Source organism: Vespa velutina, chromosome 2 (assembly GCF_912470025.1).
Source record: "Vespa velutina chromosome 2, iVesVel2.1, whole genome shotgun sequence".
Classification (NCBI taxonomy): Eukaryota; Metazoa; Arthropoda; class Insecta; order Hymenoptera; family Vespidae; genus Vespa; species Vespa velutina.
Window position 1 is genome coordinate 15382547 of NC_062189.1, and position 24000 is coordinate 15406546.

General features: G+C 34.3%; 1 protein-coding gene across 12 annotated transcripts in view; it reads right to left on the reverse strand.

The window, feature by feature from the left end:
* LOC124946407 (tensin-1-like) overlaps positions 1 to 24000 on the reverse strand; it is a 197360-nt gene that overhangs the window by 137792 nt on the left and 35568 nt on the right. For 2 of the 12 annotated variants that reach the window (XM_047487054.1, XM_047487050.1), the window contains exon 1: positions 140 to 185. The exons of the other annotated variants lie outside the window; for them this stretch is intronic. In XM_047487054.1, coding sequence (XP_047343010.1) covers positions 140 to 170 — 31 coding nt within the window. In that variant the 5' untranslated portion in view covers positions 171 to 185. Of the gene's footprint in view, positions 1 to 139; positions 186 to 24000 lie in introns of those variants that run through there. 12 annotated transcript variants of the gene reach the window in all.

A 24000-nucleotide genomic window follows, 5' to 3' on the forward strand; every position in this document is an offset into this window, starting at 1 on the left:
GAAAGAAAAAGAAAGAGAATGAAAGAAGGAAAGAGAAAAAGGAGAGAATGGAAAGATGGAAGGGAAGAGAAAGTAGCGGGCTTCAGGGACGATTTCAGGGACGGCTTCAGGACGGCTTCTGTGGGAAGCTGCTAATTACCAAGGCTTGTTTGAATCGTTACAGTGGCCATCGGGTTTCTTCTTCTATCACTGACGTTCCTGAACCCTTTCTCCTCTTCTCTTTCTCTTTTCACCTCCTTCAGCATCACAGCATACAGTCATCCCATAGTCCACCGAACTTCCAACGTTTCCTTTCCCAAACCATGTCTCCCCACTCTGTCCCTAATTCCGTTTCTCACTCCGTACCCTCCGGCATCGTCCACTGGCTTCTCCAGGGCAGCAGAAACGGAGGTACCACCATCATCATACCACCACCATCATCACCACCAGCATCAGGAACGACGGTGGTGGAACCTTTCCAAAGCGAACTCCTGCGCTGCTTGCTTGCATTCAGGGCAACCACGGGAAAGACCCCGCTGTCTCGAGCGTGTTAATTAGACCTGCTTTTGTTTCGGAAAGAAGCCTGAGTGAGGTAAATATGGACGATCCAAACCGTATTCCTTTCTCATTCTTTCTATTTCTCTCTCTCTCTCTCTCTTTCACTCTCTGTCTCTCTCTCTTTCTCTCTTTCATATTCCCTGTCTGTCTCTTTCCCTCTTTCTTTTTCTTTATCGTTTTCTTTCTTTAGTTCGCCTTATTTACCTGCCTTTTTATCCTCCGATCCTTTGCCTCCTATCGCCTTGGTTTTCCAAGTGTAAGGATGGCGAAGGAGCAACTGGAAATAGAGGGTTGAAAGGAGTTTCTCGTTTCTTTCGTTTCCATGAGGAAGTAATAATGAAAAATGAAGAAACCGTTGAGAACAATCACTTCTGAAAGAGAAAGAGAGAGAGAGAGAGAGAGAGAGAGAGAGAGTGAAAGAGAGAAAGAAAGAAGTTAGAAGGGCCTGAGGAGGGTGTAGAGGAGTGAAAGGAGAAAATTCGCGGTTGCTTTTAATTATCGACGTTTACGTGCTCGGCCGAGCGCCTTTCATTTGCAAATGCGCGAGATTTCGCGTATGCTGTTCCCGCAGAAGAACGGCAACGAATTGTCAAAAGATTTTGATTAACTTTATTGTCTCGAGAGAGGTGCTAATTAATGCCGATCTCGTTACTTTTGTCCGCAAAACAAAAAAAAAAAAAAAAAGAAACCGTATCTTCCTTCAATATCCTCTTTATTTTTATTATTTGAAAAAAAAAAAAAAAAAACATTTAAAAATGAAAGAACCGTATTTCTCTAATTAATTTTTATCAAATTGCTATGTGTCACGTGTTGCCTGTATCGTTCTATTAAATATGACAACTTATTCGACAAATTAAAACGATTGTATTTCTGAGATTTAATTGTTCACGTATTTAGAATTATTTCGCGTTTGACACGCTTGATAAACGGGCGTTTATCTTTCTTCTGGTTTTTCTTTTCTTTTTCTTTTTTTTTTTTTGCGAGGCTCTCCTTTAATATTAAAAATTGTACGAAAAAATAAGTTGAAGAGAAAAAGAACAGTATCATATCGGCATAAATGATATGATATTTATTAAATCGATTTGAAACACTTCAAATAATATTATACAATCCTGTTTATTTTAGAATCGCTTCGTTAGCGTATGTCATTAAGAGAAGATTGGTTATTAAATTGACATTATATTTGCTAATAAACCAAATCCAATTGCTATATAATTTAATTATATTATGTATATGTAATTATAAATGATCGTTCAAATGAGATAAGTAAAAATATGAGAAAGAGAAAATTTAGAACGTCGGGTGAACGACCGCGGAACCATCAACATTTTCTTCACGAAAATTCAAGTCGAAAGGAAGCATACACGTGATTTTCTTGAAAGTGTAGGTGGTATTAAATTAGAAGCGCACCGGTAACCCCTTCATTTACGTCTCTCCATCTCTTCGTCTATCTTCCGTCATTTGGCTCTTTCTCTCCTTCTTCGTGTTTTGTGAGAGAAAGGGAAGTGGGAAAAGAATGAGAAAGAGATGAAAGAGAGAAAGAGATGAAGAATCTGAAGGGGCTGGATATTACGGACTAGTCGAGCCTACGTAAATTCATTCACGTTAGTCTTCTATCTTTATCTTTATCTCTCTCTTTCTCTCTCTCTCTCTCTCTCTCTCTCTTTCTCCTCTCTTTCTCCTCTCTTTTTCTATCATTCATTGACACCGAACGAAGGGTCGCTGCGTGATGTTTACATTTCAATTATCCGACGCTTCGCTCGTGCCATTATTAGTATTTGCATGATTTAGTAGGAGAAGAAGCTTTCTCTGCCCCGTAGACCGTTCTGTCTGGCTCACCGATCGAGAGATGCTGTACTTTATGAGTTCCTCTTACGAAGCTCACCCTCTCGAACGAGAGGGTAGAACTGAGACAATGAGAAAATGAGTTGTATAGAAACTCGAGAATTTCGCTAGTAGCCAAACGATTCACGTCTTTTAACAATTGTCATTATTTCCACTATTTAGCCTAACAACTTTTTCGATACAATTACACTATTTAAATGTACTGTATTAAAATAAATAAAACAAAAAATATATATATAAATTTGTCATGAATCATATATTATTTAAATAATCTAATTATTGTTAACTCTGTATATAACTTTGATGTCATACTTTTGTATACATACTTGGGAAAAGAAAAAACATCAAAAAGGTTTAAAAAAGTTGATGGAAAGATTAAAGAGATCAAGAACTTACGGATACATTATGCATACATAGTTATTTTTTAATATACGAGTAGAATTTTCGTCGATCAACTTTGATGGAAGACGGTAAAGACGAATTGAATTCAAGAAAGAGAAAAGCTGAAGACTTACGGTTAAATGATTCAAATCCGCGATTAAGTTCGAGCAAAAATGTACGTACGAGTTTCGAGATCGCGGCTTTAAAGTAAACTCGTCGGTATAAAACTTTTACACCGGCCGAAGGAAAATCGAGCGCGTTTGTAATCGTTGAAGCGAAAGCCGTATATAAATTAGAAGTTTTGAATCGACGTATAAACCGCTCACGTATTTTAAATGCGAACTAGCTGCAATCTTTCTCGGTAAAGAATTTTATTATAAGATCGTATATGATATTTAATTATCTAAATTAATTTTACCTGCTGTTCCTTGTTTCGTAACATAATCATTTAAACGTCAAACAATCTCAATTATCGTATATCTTTATTTTAAATTATATCATATTCATTTATCATATTATGTCTAATTATTAATATACATATGTCACGATAATGAATTCATTATAAGAATGAGTGATTTAATTTTTTTCATTTTTGTTAAATAATATCTTCTAATCATAATAAGAGCGAAAAACGAAGTAAAATCTTTTTTTATTTCGTCGGATTTTATAATTCCATAATATCGAGAAGAGAACGAAGATGAATTAACGAATCGTAGAGAAGGGAAAGATATATATATATATATATATATATATATATATGCATATATAGAAAGAAAATCATTGAGATAGGAAAGAAACGGAACATTTTGCGCTCGTTAAAACGTACCGATTCAGCATCCATTGCAAACCGGAAGGAAGAGAGTCGCCTTCTTTGCATGAAATGAAGGGCTGACCCATTTCTCATGCTTGAATTATCTTTGAATAAAACTATAGCTTTATCTCTATCAAGAGTTCCACTTTAAAATATAATTTAAGAATGGCGTATAGAATAATATTTTCTTTTTCTTTCTTTTTTTTTTTCTTTTTTCTTTTTTCTTTTTTTTTTTTTTTTTTGCTCGCGAAAGAAATTAAACATCAATTGTACGATTTTTATGAAATTACAAAAGATTTTCACAAATATGAATCCCTTTGATTAATTATACATGATTTATATAAAGTATACTATTAATAACAAAAAATGAATTTCAAAGGAAATAAAATTCATATACGACGATTCAACAAAATCAATAAAATATAATAATTCTCGATTCGATTGTTGTACGTGTAAACGGAAACGGAGTTCGGCGTTTCCGGTGCGTTCAATGGAACGCATGAGATAAACGTGGTTTTATCGTAACGCGCAGCCGATCGTAGATTATTCAAAAATAGCAATCTATCGTTGTCTGGTATACAGCTATGACGACGAACTCTCGTCACTAACAAAGTTTCTCTCACGGCACATTTAGCGATTCTCTTCGACTACTTCCATTGGGAATACTAGAGAAGGAGGATGGAGTATACGAGAGGAGTATCGATTATCATCGATCGAGATTCATGTGCGAGTGCGTTCACACTTCTCTCAACGAGAAAGAATACGCAAAATACCGTGAATAATCGAACATGAGTGTCATACCAGGGAATATATTACAATGTTCGCTTGAAAAATCATTTAATGTCACATCGATCATTTTTCTTTCTTTTTTTTTCTTTCTTTCTTTTTTTTCTTTTTTTTTTTCTATCGCTTTCCACCCTTTCGTCCTCACGTTCACTTGAATTCTTCCCTTCTGACGTATCATCTTTTTAAATTATCCTCCTCAATGCTATTAAAAATATCTTCGATCTTTGCTATCGTTTTTATTTTTAAATCGATATTATGTGTCTCGATCGATTAATCGAAAGAAAAATTATTGACCACCTGTAAACGTCTGCTTCTTAAATTTATTTACGATCTCCAATTTATTATCGCACGATTTTTCACAGTAGTAATATAAAATTTGTTTCATTCAAATTTTGAATTAATCGATGAAGAAAAGTAAGATCGTTTTCTAGAGATAGATTAAAGATCCTTCATTCTCTCGTTTTAACAGGCGGAAATGAATTTCCTGAAAGTAAACGTTACGAGATGTTTTGGGAATTTTACGAGTTCTTCGATGAGGTCATCCTACTATGGACCATCTATTATCCGTTATCTTTTGATGGGGGTCCATCGAATGGACGGGCATTGAACTAATCTTGTTCTGAGAATGTTTTTCTATCGTTTGACGATCCCCTAACGAACGATATCGATGTCCAATGTAATAAAATTCTTTTCTTAGTACGATCCCGTATCGAATTGATCTTTATAGAAAAATATTTTATTTTCCTCTTCGCTTTTCGTATTATATTGAAAAGAAAAAAAAAAAGGAAAATTTGATTTAACTAAAATATAAATTTCAATCGAATAGACATAGTTTCCAAAAAATTTCGAGTAAATCTTAATCAGTCAACATTGAATTTCGAAATCGAATTTTCGTGGCGATATTAATCGAAAGGATAAAGTGATATTCCATTGTGAAAATTGAACGATTCTCGTCTTAGATGATTAATTAAGATTTTCTTTCAAACATTCTATACATATATATATATATATATACGTTTTATCTACGATCATAAACGAGCAATAATAGCGAAGATCCTTCGGGGCAGATAACTGACCGTTTTCGAACAAAGACGATAGATATAAACGCGCGAGCTGCCTTCGACAAGTCTCTGGCATCCTGCTTCGCGGCTCGCTTGTTTCTCAACGAGAGATTAGTTCCCAGGAAACGATCGTCTTCGTTGTATTCTCGTTGACGTTCTCGCGGATCGTCGACTTTATGAGAACAGGATCGCTCGCGTCATTGACTACCATCTCGAAACTCGAAACTCGGCTTCTGCGAATGGCGGCAGTTAGTTCGTTCCATCTCTAACCCTGCATTTATTCCAAAACTTTGGGAATATCAGATCGACGATGGAGTGTATAAGAGAGATGTAGAGAGAATATATGAGAGAAAGAGAGAGAGAGAGAGAGAGAGAGAGAGGTGCTTTAGTTCCCTCTCTCTCTCTCTCTTTCTCTCTCTGTCTCTCTCTCTCTCTCTCTCTCTCTCTATTTCTCTCTCTTTCACCATCCAAGTCATAGTAACTGCAGTTTGCGAAGACTAACCGAGGATAGATAAGACCAGGAAGGCTCGGACGCGTTCGTTCGTCGATGAACGATATGCTCGAGGGTAAGCTCTGTCCTAGCGGGTTTGTGCTTTGTCGATCGTCTTTACTCAGGAAGTCGGTATACAATATATTGTAGATACACTTTCGACATTTCGATTTGCTTTGCAACATGTATACGAAGGGATTGATTGGATCGAGATAAACGTGTAAAAGGATTTTTCTTAACGTACTCGTTTCAATATAATTGATATAAAAATATTAATGCATTATATATTGATATTCGTTCTAATAAAAGGGAATTAATCTTTTGTTTTTTTTTTTCCTCGTAACTTCTCTTTATCTCAAACATATTTAATAAATATCCTTAATTATTTTTTTACGTGGATGCTAATAAAAGTTTTATAATTTTTCTAGAAAATCATTTTTCTGAATACCATTCTCGATCACTTTAGTTAATCATCTATCCAATACTATTCATCATTTTTACCTAGCTGTTATGAGCTCTATGATAAAACTCCTCCTCGCAGCACTCTTTTCATTTAACACGCATCATGCGTAACCAGAAAATTAATCGAAGAAGAGCATTAATTACTGCCGATAGACGAATGCATTAACGTGGAATTCGACGGGAAACGCATCTGCTATGCGTTCTCTTCAACGTCGAACGCGAGTAGAAAGCAAGAAAGGAAAGACAGAGACAGAGATAGATAGAGAGAGAGAGAGATAGAGAGAAAGAGAGAGAGAGAGAGAGAGAGAGAGAGAAAATCAGTCGAGGCAAAGTCGCGTTCTCCAGATTACAAAGGTCGCCCTCTCTCTTTCTCTCTCTCCCTCTCTTTCTCTTACACACGCGCTCTCACATACGACAGAGGTACTAGGAGTGCACTTTTCATTTCAAGGACAATGGACTGGCTCGATATCATCGTTCATCGTGTACCAACGATATATCGTGCACGCTTTAAACCTTTTAGGTCGTGGCCCAACGTTAGCACCGACGCCGACGCCGACGCCAAATGAGATGGCAGCCCGCGGAGAATGGAACGTGAAAGGCTCTTAGCAGGTGCTTTAGGTGGGCGTGTTCGACCGCGATATAGTACCTTTTAACCGTGGAAACAGCGAAAAGCACCACGAGCATGCTTTTCTCTCTCTCTCTCTCTCTCTCTCTCTCTTTTTCTCTCTTTCTCTCTATCTATCTATCTATCTTTTCCACACTCGTTCTTTCTATATTTCCCTTCTCTTTTGCTTTTTCATTCCTTGCTTCTTCTCCGCATCACCGACATATTCTCCTTTTGCCTTTCTTGAACAAAGCCAAGCGATCGTCATGCGAAAAATGCAAGGTAAAGATGCATATTTCGAATGCTTCAATCTTTCTCTCTATCGGCTCTCATTCGAGCACTGAAAAATGAATTTGGCTCGGTTTTACGTCTATCTCTTGGTTCGCGTTCTCCTGTCTATACGTTTATTTAAGTGCATGTCTCTGTATTAGAGTGTTTGCATTGGAAAGTTTGCGGTCACAGGTAACGGCACTCGTGCGGAATATCGAGCGAGTTTAACTCGGACTCCATTGGTGCTCTGGACGTTTCAAGCTCGGCCTCATAATTTTTCGAAAACCAAACACACAGAGTTTATATCCAGGATTGTTTTCTACCATTTATAAATTCGATTTTATCCTTTATTCGACACGAACTGAAAGAACGTCGTGGGCAAAAAAACAAAAAACAAAAAAATTCTTGAAAATAAATCGATAAGAATAATCGTTTTCGTCGAATATATTTCGTGACTAAATTGTTTATTTGTTTGTTCTTTTCCTTTTTTTTTTTTCTACTCCGTAAAACGAACGAAAGGAAGTAGTAGTTAGTTAGTTTATTTGCTGATCATTTGGCAAACTATCCTGTAGTAGACGACTCGTAGGAAGTTCACTAAATGTTCGAGAAAAAACAAATTGCATGCGTTATTTCATACGTCGGTAAAAATAAAATAAATGAACGGTCGATTCTAAATATTACAAGTCGTTTACGTGAACCGAGACAGACGATTTTTTGGCTTTCTTCCGACTTTCACGTCGTTGGAAAAAAGCTCCACCCTTACGATTTGCCTCGATACTTTATCCATTCTTTATGCACCGAAAACCCCCGTCGTGGTTCCGCCATAAAGAAAATCCGTGACGGCTCCGACTTTTTCTCGATGTACATAACACCTTTCTCTTTCTCTCTCTCTCTCTCTCTCTCTCTCTCTCTCTCTCTTTCTATACGTTTGTACCTACTACCAGTAAAACTATATCGTTGGCACCGGAACACCATCGAAACGACTCCCCCACGATGTTACAGAACGTCCGTTAGCTCCTTTCTTCACAGCAGGGACCCAAGATTCGAACTAAAAAGCCCTTTCGAACTCGAGCTGTCCGATCGACGAACCTCGAACAAAAAAAGAAAGGGGTTCGTTGCTTATTTCCGTGGGAGTAAATGTCATTCTTTGACCTTTTTTTTTTTTTTTTTTTTTTTTTTTTTTTTTTTTTTTTCTTAAATATATCTACTACCTTTCGAAGGGGGAGAAAATAATTTATATTTCTAATCGATCGAGACATTTTTAATCGAGTCAAATGAGTGGTATTAAAAATATAAAATATTTTATATTTATTGTAACTCGACGCAATAAATACATTTTTTTCTTTTTTTTTTTTTTTTTTTTTTTTTCGGAGAAAAAAAATGTATTATATTTCGACGAGGATATTTTATAGTCGAGTTTACGCGTACCAAATGAAATTAAAAAAAAAAAAAAAAAAAACCAAAAAAAAAACCAAAAAGAAAAAAGAAAAATATGGTTGAAATAAAAAATAAAAAAAAAAAAGATAATATGACGTTTTTGTTAATGTAAAAAAAAAGTGATGAAAAGATAGAACAAGAATTCTTAAAAATTTTTGATCCACGAAGACTTACCAGATATCTAACATTTTCTCTACAAGAGTCAAGTAAGAGCGTGATCCTTCTTTCGTTTTTTCTCTCTCTCTCTCTTTCTATCGCCATTTACAGTAGGTATTAATCCTGAAGTCAAAGGATAGAGAGTAAAGGCCGAGGAAACGTAACGTGGCCAGGCGGCGTTAGGACTCTTGAACGCTCGCCAAATACGATGGTCGTCGTTTTAATTTTTATTTTTCCTCCTTTTCACGTGTTCACCTTCCTCCTACGGTACTCCGTAAACAGTAATAAAAGTGCGAGCGCGCGTTGGTCCTATCTCGAAATGAATTGAATTGGCTACGGATACGAGACCGGTCGAAAGACCATACTTGCGATCCTCTAACGAGACGTCGTATAAATTTCAAAACGACTCTACCGGCTCTTTCGAGAAAAATACCACGCGATAAGAACTCGAGCTTTCGCTTCTCGAATAATTTCATCCACCTTCGATTTGTCGCACTGTAATTCTACAAAGTGGACGAACATACAAATGTATGTGTGTATATAAATACACACATATATATATATATATATATATACATATATATGTATATATATTTAGATAGGTTTGTATGTGAGCAGTATGTATATCTTACTTTCTTGCTCGATGACTTGTCCCTCGTTGATTCTGTTTAATCTTAATTCATCGTTTCTCCTTGTCTTTACGATAAAACGTCGAGAAATTTCGTCCTTGAGTATTCATCGCTCGAGCATAATTATGCGGAACGCGTACGGCTCTAAGGCATCGTCTCGAGGGTAACGCGAGTGATTACACGGTTAATCTTCGTCGTCAAACAACATGAAAAATCGTCTTTAAAGTATCCGACGACGCTTGAATCTTTTAGAATTCCTTTCGAATACGTTGATCGGCTCCATTACCGATCGTATGTAATATCCTGCCAAGTCTAAATGGGAATTTAATAATCGTAATTACCTTCCCACTTATCGCATAAATCTTATATTATACCAGATATGTTTCATATTAAGTCAAAATCGATGAAATACTTTAACCTCCCCTATCCCACCCCCTACCCCCATAATCGTTATCTTTTTATTATTTTCTTTTAAAACAAAATGAGAATGTCTCAAGATGATACTTAATGATCCTTTAATTATGCCATCAAAGGAATTATCAAAACAAAAAATCATATTTTAATTTATAAGGTCAATTTTCCAATCTTTGTTGACTAAACCATTTTTTATTCGACATATATATATATATATATATATATATATATATATATATATATATATTTGTCGTAAATATAAAAAGATAGTAAGAAATGTCAATGGTGTTAACGTTACTTTTCATTCGTAGAATAAACAATTGAAAGAGAGTAGAATTTCTCGAATCGTGAAAGAATTTGGCTATTTCTAAGAACGTCCATTGTTCGAGGAAAGTAAATAGACTCCGTGAGTCACGAGTTACGCGGGAAGAAACGTTGAGGTTGCATCGTTAGCGTGGTGAGAATGCATTGTCTCGGACGATAGAAAACGTTCGTTCGTTTAATCTTTCGAGTTGTTATCCTTCTCAGAGTGTAACGTCGTTAGCTCGTGTTTCCGAACATGGTTCTTGCGAGTGATATAATGCGAGTATATTGTATATTAGTAATAGTAGTAGTAATAATAGTAGGAAGGCGTGAAGGTCATGCGCTTCTTCTTACGCCACAATAGCTTAATGTCAGTTTTATCGTAACGATAAATCAAAACGCCGGAGAAAAGTCGAATTACTTTAGGACGAAAAGGAAAACAAATAAGAGGACGATCCGGTAGAGTGGCTTGGTAGCCTAAGAATCCGTGACTCGCGTTAAAATGCTCGCGTGTTACGTGGGATTAATGAGATAAGAACGACAAGACCGTAAATGGCCGGCCGATAAGCGAAACTCGTTAAAAAGGATACTTTCAAACGCGCGGATATCAACCCGACGATATTCGCCTTTAATTCTCTCCAAGATGAATCTTAAGCTCTTACTATAATCTACCGTATTTCTTTTTTTTTTTCTACTTTTTTGTTTTGTTTTGTTTTTCTCTTTTTTGTTTTTTTCTTTATTTTTTTTTTTTTTTTTTTTTTTTTTTTTTTTTTATTCAATTTCGTAGATCGAATAAATTGCAACGAGTTCTTAATTAAATTACAAGAAAATAGCACGCAAATGTGTTAACAATTTATTTTACACGAAGTTCTTATTACTTTTCTTTTTTCTTTTTTTAAATTTCCCCATTTTAATTTAATCCTTTTAATGATTAGCTATCCTTTATCTTTGCTATTCCAATTTGATTATACCGATTTAATTATTTCGATTTTCTTATTCCATTTAAGATATACTTATTCGGCTATCTATATCTCGTTAGATTTATTTAAATATTCTTGAATAGCTATTTCGATTTTACTGTTCTATCTTAATCATTGTCTCAATTTAATTATTCTTTGATTTAGTTATCTCGATTTAATCTTATATATTACTTTGCCTTATATATATACATATATATATATATATATATATATATATCGATTGAAAAACTTTTTATTTCATTCGTGTCATCGGATTAGGAAATATCTCGATAGAATGATCTCACTACCTGTTCTCAGATATAACGTGAATCGGTAACTCGTGAATCGATACATCTCTCTTTTCCAGGTGGTCAGAGCACACGTGTCGTGGCGTCTCGTATTATTAGGTGAAGAGAGGGGATAGTTTCTCCTTTCTTAGCAATTTAATGGCCACTTGTCGGGTGTTCGCCGCAAGCCGGTAAGCTAGAAGAACTGCTTTAATTATGGCGCGGCCTGTAAGAAAATTATTAGCGAAGATCGGACCTCCCGGCGGGGTACGATGAATTTGCAATAATCACTCGAATCCACTGCGTTTTCTTGCGCCTCTTTGGAATTAACTGCTCGGAGCTACAATGGAAAAAAAAAAAAAAAAAAAAAAAAAAAATAAAAATAAAAGAAAAGTAAAATGAAATAAAATAAAATAAAATAAAATAAAAAAAGAGAAAAAGGAAAAAAGAGAAAGAAGGACAAAAGAAAGAGAAAGAAAGATAAAGTACTAAGAAGGAAAGAAGGAAATAAAGAAGAAATGAAGAAGGAGAAAAAGAGATGAAAAAACGTTTTCTACGGAGTTTAATGACTCTGAGAACGAAAGGTCCGATGGATCCCTTCAAAAAGAGAAAAGAGGAAAGACAGATCGAAAGAGATGCTGGCCGTTAACTTGGTACAATGTTGAAACGATTGCTATTGATTCAGAGTACGAGCGGCAAGTCCAAGCGGATTCTCCGTGAAAAACGTCGAATTCCTTTTGTTTTTATGGCTTAACAATGTTCCACGCGTCTGATCCAAGTTTCTCGATTCTCGGAACGATTCTCTTTAATGACGATAAGAAAAAAGGCATCCGATTAAATATCAAGTCGAGCTATTAATTCGATCGAAGACAATACGATTGTTTCTTCTTCTGTCTTTGAAATCTTAAAGGAAAAAGAAGATTTATTCGGTATCATGAATTAATTTATATATGTATATATATATATATATATATATATATATATATATATAGTTTTTTTTCTTTATTTTATTACTTTATTGTATTTTTTGTTTCTTTTTTAATTATGTATTTCCCATACGACTTTAAATCAAATCGTAACGTCGCTAGATTCGCGGATAATAAATTCTTAAAGGAGCAACAACGCGTACGCGCATCGCATCATGGCAAACAATATGCCGTGTGTCTTATCAATTTATTCGCGGTCCCTCGCGCGATATTTATGTATGAAAATTTGTATGCAGACGTTTCGAGGGACGGCTGCTCGTCGAGATGTTCGCCTCGATCCTATGAGCCGTCTGAGTGTTAATAAAATATGTATCCTGGGTAAACCATGCCGTATTTCGAGTGGATACGTTGTCATACAAGACATAAAAACGTATATATATATATATATGTGTATATATATATATGTATATATATATATATATATATATATGTATATATGTATATATGTACCGTCTATCTGTAAGCATAAATAATGGTGAATTATACGATTTTTCTTGCAAACACTGATATTATAATGCGATAATACGATCGATAATTTTAATTATGTTATGTACATATCAATTTTATTTTATTATTATTCTAATATATGATCGTAGGCATTATTAATTTTAATAATTAACGAGTCTGTTGGATTTTAATTCATAATTTATTATAACAACAAATTTAATATTCTGTGAATATTACGATAATAGTGATGTTAAAAAAAAAAAAAAAAAAAAAAAAAAAAAAAGAAGAAAAAAAAAAAAGAAAACAACAAAATTATATGTACTTAACGATACACTCTAATAAGTATAAACTTATTAAATTTTTTTTTATTTTTATCCTCAATAAATTCAATTGTCGAATGTATATATCGGCATTGTACCATTAAATATCCTAAAGAATCAAGAAGCGGAACGAAACGTTTATGCCGTTCTCATTAAAGATTAATACCATCAAGTTAAGAAGGTATTAGAGAAATAGGAAAAGAGAGAGAGAGAGAAAGAGCAAATCCTTCGAGTATTCTACTTTCGTCTGATCGATTTTGAAGAAATAATAGCTCTTAAGAAGTAGCACGTGTTCTTTTTAAATTTTATACATACACTCTTGCAAGGACATTGTTTCAAAGGTTATTGTTCTATGAGGGAAGAAAAAAGAAGAGTGCATTAAAGATTGCATATTGTTTCGAACCTTAATGAGAAAGGAAACAAGGATGATAATAATTCTTTTCTACGAATTTATAATTATGCAACTAGCAATAAAAATTTCTCGAAAAATGAAATAAACAGTTCTTTCATATAATCGATCGAACAAATGAACATTCCCCGATAAATTTCAAAATAAAAATATATATAATCGATATCGATTGTTTTAGTCATTATTATAGAATAATTCACGTTCTAATCAAATTTTTACATTATGAAACATCATTGAACATTTAGTATCCTATCTTATAAAACTGTATTTTTCTTTGATTTTCGTCATCGCATTAATTTACAAAATCTTTTCAATCGCCGATTTGAGTTCGTTCATATGGAAGTTCTTACACACTTTGTAATTTATAACTCGATGTACATCAATAAAAAAATGTTGATATATATATATATATATATATCGCGAAAATATTGTACATGGTATATATGAACGAGGAGAAATATGTTTGGACTGTAATATCGCGTACTCGCAGACGTTTTCGATTCTCCCTTTCCTATTCCTCCCACTTTTCTCCCTCTCTCTTTTCTCTCTCTTTCTCTCACTCTCACTATCTCTCTCTCTCTCTCTCTCTCTCTCTCTCTCTCTCTCTCTCTCTCTCTCTCTCTCTCTCTCTCTCTTTCTCTACTCTAGACGCATAAGTTTGATATCACTGCGAGCCTTCATCGACTCTTTGCGGAACCAATATATCCTTGCGGCTCCATTCACCCAGTGATAAGCCAGCTTCGTATTCATGTGTAAATACCCCTTCTCCCACCATATGCCTCTTCTCCTTTCGCCAAAAGTCGCTCTCTTTACCCCCACCTTATCTAAACTTCATCTTTCTACTCGTTCCGCAGTAGACGGCCTTTTACAGCGAAGAAAAATTGCGAAAAATTGAGTCTCGCGCTTGCTTTCCTCCCCTTTTTCCCCATGTTTCTTTTCTTTTTTTTCTTTGTTACGTTTCTTTCTTTTCTTTTTTCCTTTTATCGATCCGCTGCTTTTTTCTTTTAATAAATTTTTCAGGTTTGTTTTTTTAATTAAAATTATACACACACACACATACACACACATATATATATATATATGTATATATATATATATACATATATATAATTGAATGAAATAAAATTTTAAACGAGTATAAAAATAATAAATGATAGATTTGAAATAATAATTCGTGCTATATGAAAATTAATAATATTTCTCAAGATTCTATCTTAAAATCACTTTATAGAAAATATTCTAATGAGAATGTTCGAAATAAACGAGCAAAGTTGCGAACGATTTCCATTTTAAAGAGATCAAACTAGAAGGTAGATAAGTTTTATTTTTTTTATTCTTTCTACCTTTGGGAGCACATCGATGTTGGAAATTGTTTCTTTTCTTTCGAAGACTTTGATGTGAAAAGAAGAGAAGGAGGGTTCCGGTTTGATCGTAAACGGGTCTACACATGGCGAAGAGTGTTCCTCGTTTGTGGCATTGAGAAGAAAATTAATTCTATCTTTCGCCTCACCTTCGGATGCACGGGAAAAAGAAGATACAAGCTAACCTTGAAGACCTCGAATAAAGTATATAAGACTTGTTCGTCGTCTTATTTAATCACAACCACCCACGATGAAAAGCAAAACATGTATTTTTAATTCAGATACTCCTCTATCTTTGTCTCTCTCTCTCTCTCTCCATCCCCCACTCTCTTTATCTCTTTCCCTCTCTCTATTTTTCTCTCTTTTTATCTTTCTTTATGTCGATAAAATCTGTGCATTTATTATTTACACTCTCGCTATACTTATATATCGCAGAAAAATATTTTTACGAAATAACGAGGTAAAAGAGGTTGACGTCTTTTCAATTTAACTATAACTCAGTGCTATTACAAAAGATATGAATTTGAATAAGAAAGATAATCGCTAATCTTTATAATAGATCAAAGAAAGTAAACTTATAAGAAATTGTAGACCAAAGTGAAGTGTTGTATATCGTCTGTATGTACAATGGAACAACTTAGTTAAGTCTTTTCAATACTTAAACTCTTCAAGACTTCGATAATAAAGATAAGTCGAAGAAAATGAACAATATCTTGAGATCACATAGAGACTTTGAATTTAAAATCGATAAAGTAAACAAGAAGAAACGATATTCTCTCTCTCTCTTTCGATAATGAGTAATCTCTTGATATATATATATGTATATATATATATATATATATATATATATATATATCGACATCAAAGAAACATCCTTGCCATGATGCAGTTTCTCTGAATACGGCAAACATCGTTGATGATCTGTAAATGCGATTCAATTAAAGCGAGAGAATCTTAGTAGGAGTTTCGAATGTATCTTCGTTGGTCTCTCGCCATGTTTGAAAAGGAAGTGGATTGAGACTGCGAAAATTGAAATTCTTTGAATCGAGATAAAATATTCTTTTTTCCTAAGTATTATATATAAACATTTGTTTTATTTATACGGTTAATTCAATTGATATCATAAAGCCGTGTATTTAATTCTTTGAAAATTTAAATATGAAAAAGTCTTTAAAGTTAAAATTAAAATAATCTTTATGGTATATCTAAATTATATAAGTGATCGTAAAGGATAAATGTATTACTACGACGAACAATTATCATCTTGTGAGATTGATTCTTCGTTATAACAGAACGAAAATATTATTTCATGTTCTATCACCTTGATAGAAAAAAACAGAAACGAATGTTTACTATTCCGAATATTTACTTACGCTTTACGTAACGCAATAACTTTGCTCGAAGGTCTTTTAGCCATTAAAGGTAGAGGTGCGGCAATAGTAACGACTCCTTTCCACCCTGAAATTTACGTTTCTTACAAGAAAGCTATACGTATGTGCTCGGTATATCTCTTTACGTACTCTTACTTCACCGTCCAAATGCAATTACATTTATGCAGTTCCGTTTACTCGAAGAGTCCAGGTAAGTCGCTTTGATCTAACGGCAATAAATCACCAAGCGTGTTCTTTTAATTAGTTGTAACGATTCGAAAGAACGATATCGTATGGTAGACTTTATCGATCGATTGATAACGAATTAAATTTAGAACAATTATAGTTTTCAATGTATCGTAGATTAACCATTTGCATAATGTAACGTGAGATTAAATGATAGATAATTAATAATTGTCTGATTTTCCATTTCAACTAGAAATATATAAATAATTCAATTTATGTAGACACACAAATCATTATATCTCTGTATTTATCACGTGATATCATTTTGATGTATCCCACGGCTATATTGAATATCCAACAATGTATCCATTAGACGTAATACTACAAGAGTAATTAAATTGATATGAATAATTTAATTCATCTTACTTGTGGTAAGATCAAATTGTAAATAGACAATCTCAAATCATTTGGCCGAACATATTGTGGGAAACAGAAATGTATTGAACATTTCGACGGAAATCGCATTTCGGTAAATTGTCGATTAATTACATTTCGCTAAATTGTCGATTAATGTCAATATCACGGAATGATATTAACATAACCGTCATGATCATAAGCTTCGCAACTCGAGTAAATACAGTAGTCAACGATTTAAATCGCTTTATCCTCCCTTTCTGTTAACACGGCCCTTAAATAAATGAGATAAATATCGATGGCAATGAAATGAAAGTAATAGATAAATCATCGACCTATCAAAATTTTCTTCGTTCTACTTTATCGCGATGATGTTGGATTACGATGCATAAAATTTAATAGTTAGTTTACTTGGTCGTATTTAATTTGTTTGTTCCTCCTCGGGGGAATCAACGGAGAACCATTACAAACGCAAAAGAAAAAATTATGCTAGGATTTCTCTTTTACCATCGTACCTCGTTAACGAACTTTTATAAGTTTCTAGGAAACCTAAGTTTAATGATTTGCAAGCGTTCTTTGGTAAACGACGAAGAGAACTTTCTCTGACTGGTCATCGCTTACTTCGAAAGATGCACCCTACGATCGAGTACTGAGTAAATAAAATAAGAGACGCTCAACTGCAACGAAACATCTTTATAAACCTTTTTCATCCTTCGTATTTCTGTACATTCGTATTCCTTCTTTTTTTTTTTTATAAAATCAATATTACGTATTTTTACATGAGAAATCATTAATGGGAAAAATTTTATAATTAAGAAATATCAATAGAAAATCTATACAATGAAACTTACAAAGTTGTTTCAACGAACGTGATACTTCAAATCTAATGACCTTATGGTACATATTCTATATCCTTTCTTTAATGATTATAAAAATCTCTAATGATTATAAAAATTATAAAAATAAAATATAAAAATCTAATGATTATAGAAACATAAAGAAAAATTATGTAATGTAAATTAATGATAAATCAATGATTAACATAAAACCTTGTAGATATTTACCTCGTTTCGATTTTCTTGTTATCTCAAAGATTCTCGACGGATAATAAACCGGCCATTGGAGTACGGAAATACGTAGACGTGACAGAAGGGAAGAGAATCAAGGAGAAAGCAACGTTACCTCGGAAACACGATGGTTTCCTTATCGCTCTTAAATGCCGGTTGCATCTCTCACGTCATTGGCTAAACGTATGTACGAGAAGATAACGATCCAATGTGAGATCCTTCTCTTGATGCCGCCTAGACATTTCGCTGTCTATTCATTCGTTTTTCTCTTTTACTCTCTTCCCCTTTATCTCTCTCTCTCTCTCTCTCTCTCTCTCTCTCTCTCTCTTTTCTTTCTTAATGTCTTATCGGTTACGGTTATCCGAATGAGATTCGAGTAAGAGTAGGACGCCTTTTATTCGCACTCGTATTACGTATTTCCGTAATGGTGCTTTTAGGATTCAGCAAACTAGAGACATGCCAACCTATCGTGTGTCTTCAACATGCAACGAGAAGGTCGAAGGTCTGCCTCTCGAGAATAGAGATCGGGACGCGATGTCTCGTGTATTCTTTCTCTTCCTTCTCTCTCTTTCTCTCTCTCTCTCTCTCTCTCTCTCTCTTTCTTTCGTTTTTCTCTTTACATCTGTTTTTTCGTCTCTTTTCTCTTCCTTTTCGAGAAGCTGGACACGAGCCCATCCTTTGAAAGTATCTCACAGTATCCTGAATATTATACCTTCACCGACGCTCGGTTCTTTCGCGAATTCTTATTCCTTCTGCAACAAAACTCGAAAGAGACAGAAAGAAGGAAAGAGAGAAAAAGAGAGAGAGAGAGAAAAAAGAAAGAGAAACTTTCTCTGCAACGTTTCTTCTCGTATATAGTTTCGAAGAGGGAAGTAAATGGGATATCTTACTTTTCTCTGATTTTATGATAAATAAATGTATGGAGTGGTACTTGGCTGATTATTATTCGTAAGAGACACATATCATTTAACTTATACTTTTACATTTGTATTTTGAATTTTAAATAAATAACAATAATAACAATAATAACAATAATGAGGAAATAATATTAATTATTAAGTTGAATAGATGATTGCTTAATACCATTGAAAACGAAAGAAAAAGAATCCGAGATTTTGTTAAATTTATATATATGTCAAGTTATACATTTAGAATTTTTTTCTAGCCATTTGAAAATTCCAAAAAGTTATTTTTCTCATAATAAATGAAAATTTTTTGAAAATATTGTAAATGATTTGAGTTCATCGATCATAATCAATGAGATTCACGTTTAAGAAAGTCGACGAAAGAAGAGATACTTGTTGTCTCTCTTGCTTCCATTTCTCGTTTGCTCGTATCTTCAATGAACAAGACGGTTTCCATCATCTTGTTCTCTCACTCTCTCTCTCTCTCTCTCTCTCTTTCTCTCTCTCTCTCTCTCTCTCTCTCTTTTTCTCTTTCATGCTCGCTTCTCCTTTCGCGTTTGTCAGAGGCAATGACAGGATATTAAAGTAGGAACAGCACGTAGACTGCAGACTGTAAATATCCGGTGGTGCTCGGGCCGCCTGACGTTCACAATGAGCTGGCTGGAGGAAATGGGGGTGAGTAAGAGGAGGTGATAGAAGAGGGGATGAGTGAGCGAGGAGGTGAAAGAGGAAGAGGCCAGAGGAGGACGCACAGACTCGGTCAGGATTTGCAACGAGCGGAACGACCAGCCCGGAACCTCGAGTGTTCGCATGAAAATGTACGAGAGGGTGGCTTTATTACGATCTGGTCATAAGCCGCCCCGTGTGCGAACGAGAACGACGCCGATAATGGCGAACGTTAGAAAGGAGAGAAGAACTTGACTGCGAACAACCGAACGGGATTAAAGACCTCCAAATGTTCGATCGACAAAAAACCTCGATTCGTTCTTTCAACCCTTCACCAATTGGACTTGACTCTTTGAAGTACTATACTTGAATTTCGGCAGTTTGCATTTCTATATTAGATAGGGTAATTCATAAAATTTGATTGTATAAAATATCGTAGTAACTACAATGAAATAATTACAAATATAATATATATCATTTTCTTTTCTTCTTTGTTATTTATAAATCATTGAAGGCAATTACAAGACCAATTGATAATATATATATATATATATATATATATATGTATTTTTTTTCTTTTTTTTACAATAAACAAAATATTTAAATATAATAAATATATAATCAGCCAATGGATCGTGGACATCTACTGAAGAGTGAATGACATTAAAGTTTACTCTTTTGCTAATTAAAGCTTTTGTCAGATTTCGTTCTTTCTCATAAAGATAGGACGTAGGTAAGAATATGAAGAAAAAAAGAAAAAAGAAGAAAGATACGAGAGTGCAAAGTATCCTCTCGAGAATTTAGGGTTTCTAATATGGAAGGATCCACAGAGAATATATGAATTCCAATGACGAGGAGCGATATTGCTTGGGTTTTCTTTATTGTGGCTAATAAAGAGAGCTTGAAAAGAAGGGGGATGGAACATGACGGTTGAGGTCAACTTTTTTACTTTAATGTTGGTCAACTCCTTTCTTCCCTACGATTAAATCGTCCAATGTTCGTAATAACGTTCCTTCTATCCTCCTTTAAAGATTACATTCATTCAAAGCTAAATAAATATTAACGATATCATAAAAGGCAATAAATATATCGTATGATCCATTATGGCCGGCATATAAATTTTTAATCGTCGATATTTCGATATTATTATATCGTAAAAATTCATAGATGAATTTTCTAATAGTAATCCAAAATAAGATATAAGATAAAAAAAAAAAAAAAATAAATCCAAATAGGACAACTTCGATAAAACCTCAACGATCCGAGGAGGAAAACAATGATATGGTCGAATTGTCTGCAGGACGGAAGAATATTCTAAAGGACGATGAAAACAAGATATTCTCTTTTCTTCGATATTCGATAATTCGTTCCCCCCTTCTCTCTCTCTCTCTCTCTCTCTCTCTTTCTCTCTCTCTCTCTTTCTTTCTCTCTTTCGAACTAGGTTCAGTCGATGAAGATGAATCTGCATCGATGAGATTTCTATGAAGCCAAATAGAAGAAGCAAGACCAAAGAGAAACAGATAAAGAGAGAGAGAGAGAGAGAGAGAGAGAGAGAGAGAGAGAGAGAGAGAGAGAGAGAGAGAGAGAGAGAGAGAGAGAGAGAGAGAGAGAAAGAGAATAAAGACAGAAAAGAGAAAAAGAAGAAGAAGGAAAGGAGGAAAAGGGAAAAGAAAGAGAAAAAATGTCGAAAGCACATAGTTCCGTATAACGCAGCTAGAAAGAATGCGCTTGCCGATATTGGTTTTTTTCACGAATTCTCTTCGTCCCATTCCTTTTTCATTCGTATTTCGAGGACGACTAAACAGGCAAGTCCGTTCGTTGGATGTATATTGTTCCTATCTCTGCTTACGTTTAGTCTACCGCTTTTCTCTACATTCGATTCTTGAATATGTACGGATGAATGCGCATCATCGGGAAGATGGTTCATTGTACTTTATTTTCAATCATCGCAATAGTAAATACAAAGAGAAAGATTAGAGAAATATTTTCATTTTTATTCTACCATCTTTCTCTTTTTCTTTCATGATTTCTCATTTCGTTGAATTTCTATCTACGTACATACGTTACGTTTCAATGGTTATAATGTAAAAAATTTTAACGTAAGTCTGCGTAAAGTATTATTACGTCGATACTTCGACAAATCTTTTATCTTCCATTTCTCTCTCTCTCTCTCTCTCTCTCTCTCTCTCTCTTCATATATACACATTTCTCCTTTTTCTTCTTAGAAAGCGAGAAATGAAAATATTCGACCGCTGAAAAGATTTCTCCTTCGCTACTATCGGCTAGTATTCCCGTTTCACCGACTCTTATTTTTGGCTTTGTTCGAGATGACAGATACGACGGTATTGATGTTCCCGTTATTACGGGTTGGCAGGCAATATGCTGATTTATATCCGTTCCTGCCTTGCCTAAGAAAGAGAAGAGAAGAAGGAAGGAAAAAAGGAAGGTAAAAGAAAAAGAAAGAAAGAAAGAAGATGAGAAGAAACGAGAAAAAGCAGAAAGAAGAAGATAGTTCGCTTTTTCTCATGGCTTTTTCCTCATACGCCATGTCTCCCTTTTTCCTACGATATCGATCCTACTTTTCTCTCTCTCTCTCTCTTTCTCTTTTTTTCCTCCCTTAAGAACAGCAAAATTACTTCGGCCGCAAGAAAAGGGTGCGACTCATAACAAGATCGGCTCGCTTTCTATGCATATTAAAACGATGTAGTACCCAATTAGCTTATCGTTCCTATGGCCTCTATTCTCTTCCTCATCCTCCTTCCTTTCCGTTATCTTCTTCGTTTTGTCGAAGTAACGAACTCCGATGTCTCTCCGAGTCATCGACATAAATCAAAGCACTGGACTGCTGTTATTCGGTTAGTAGCTTCTAGTTAGTACCACTCGTAAATAAATAAATAAATAAATATATATATATGTATATTTTAACAGGATGAGTACGAACACGTAACGACATGTCGTACGAGCTAATTCGTATTAATATTTTTGTTATCATGAAATTCATAAATTTTCTCAATCGTTACGTCCTATAATTCTTTAGGATGCATTTATTTTGCCATCGATTGACGACGATAATATTTTCAACAATAATAAAACTACAGTTTTAGTACTATGACGTTCATTGGTACCGATGTTCGTGTACATCGATTAGTCTCGTTCATTCACTTAATGGTCACTTAATAGACGTGCGATCGATTTTCTGATATGTAGTTTATCATAATGGTCAAATCGTTATTTATGAAAGCTACTGTGTTGAGAGATACAAGGAACCAAAGTGTGATGAATGGACCGATATGATGAATGATCCCGAATAATAGAAGATTACTCTTGCTAATATGGAAACAATGGTAGGATGAAAATGATGTATATACGTTATAGATCTATATATATATTTAACGAAATATATAAAAAACTTGGAAAGAAGGATTTTCAAAGAAAATGAATATTGTTCGTGTGTGTGTATGTGTGTGTATGTGAGAATACTGGCAAATGGATTGAATAATTTTCTCTATTTTCCATTTTTCTTCGGAGATGTCAGACGTGGCTGATTATGGAGACAGAAGTTGGCTCACAACGAAGATTATATAGAATTGTATGTATACATGTAAAAACATCAGGGGTTGCCTCTTACGTATACACGAGGAAAATCCTTTTTTCGAATTTTGTTTGTCTGATCCCTTAGAATGATTCTAGTTTACAAAAAAATAATCCTTAAGACCAGCACCGGTTGATTTAATATAAAACGTTTATTAAGGCTACGTACTAAGTGATGCCAAAAAAATTTAAGTTTAAGTTGAAAAATAAGGTCTACTTTAAAGAATATATATATATATATATATATATATACGTGTTTGTGTGTTATTGTTGTTGTTATTGTTGTTGTATGTGTGTGTATGGATATGTATATAGATCCCATTTGCTTCCTTCTCGTCTGCTTTCGACTTGCAGTTAGTAGTGCACACCAGGACGCGAAGAAAAAAAAGTGACTAAGGTAGGGGAGTGTTCAGACGAAGAACGAAAGGAAAGAAAAAGAAAGGAGAGCATCTTATTTCTCAGCTTTTTCCACGCTACCATTCATCTCCACCCGCCTATCCCTTCTCGTTTTTCCTAACTCTTGTAATCCGCTTTCTCATCTCGTTAATACTCTCGCCTGATTTTTCTCTCTCTGTTTCGCTCTCTTTCTTTCTTTCTGTCTCTCTCTCTCTCTCTCTTTCTCTCTCACTCCGACTCATTTGTTCATTTCACTTGTTATCCTTGTCAGCTTTTTCGCATCGTTGCTTAATAATCCGAATTTAATAATCTCGTTCGATCGTAAAAGAAAAAAAAAAAGAAAAAAAAAAAAGGAAAAGAAATTGGAGCCAAAACGTAAAAATATTTTTCATAGATGAGTTTTTTTACTAATCTTTTTATTTCATTTTTTTTTTTTTTTATTTTATTTTG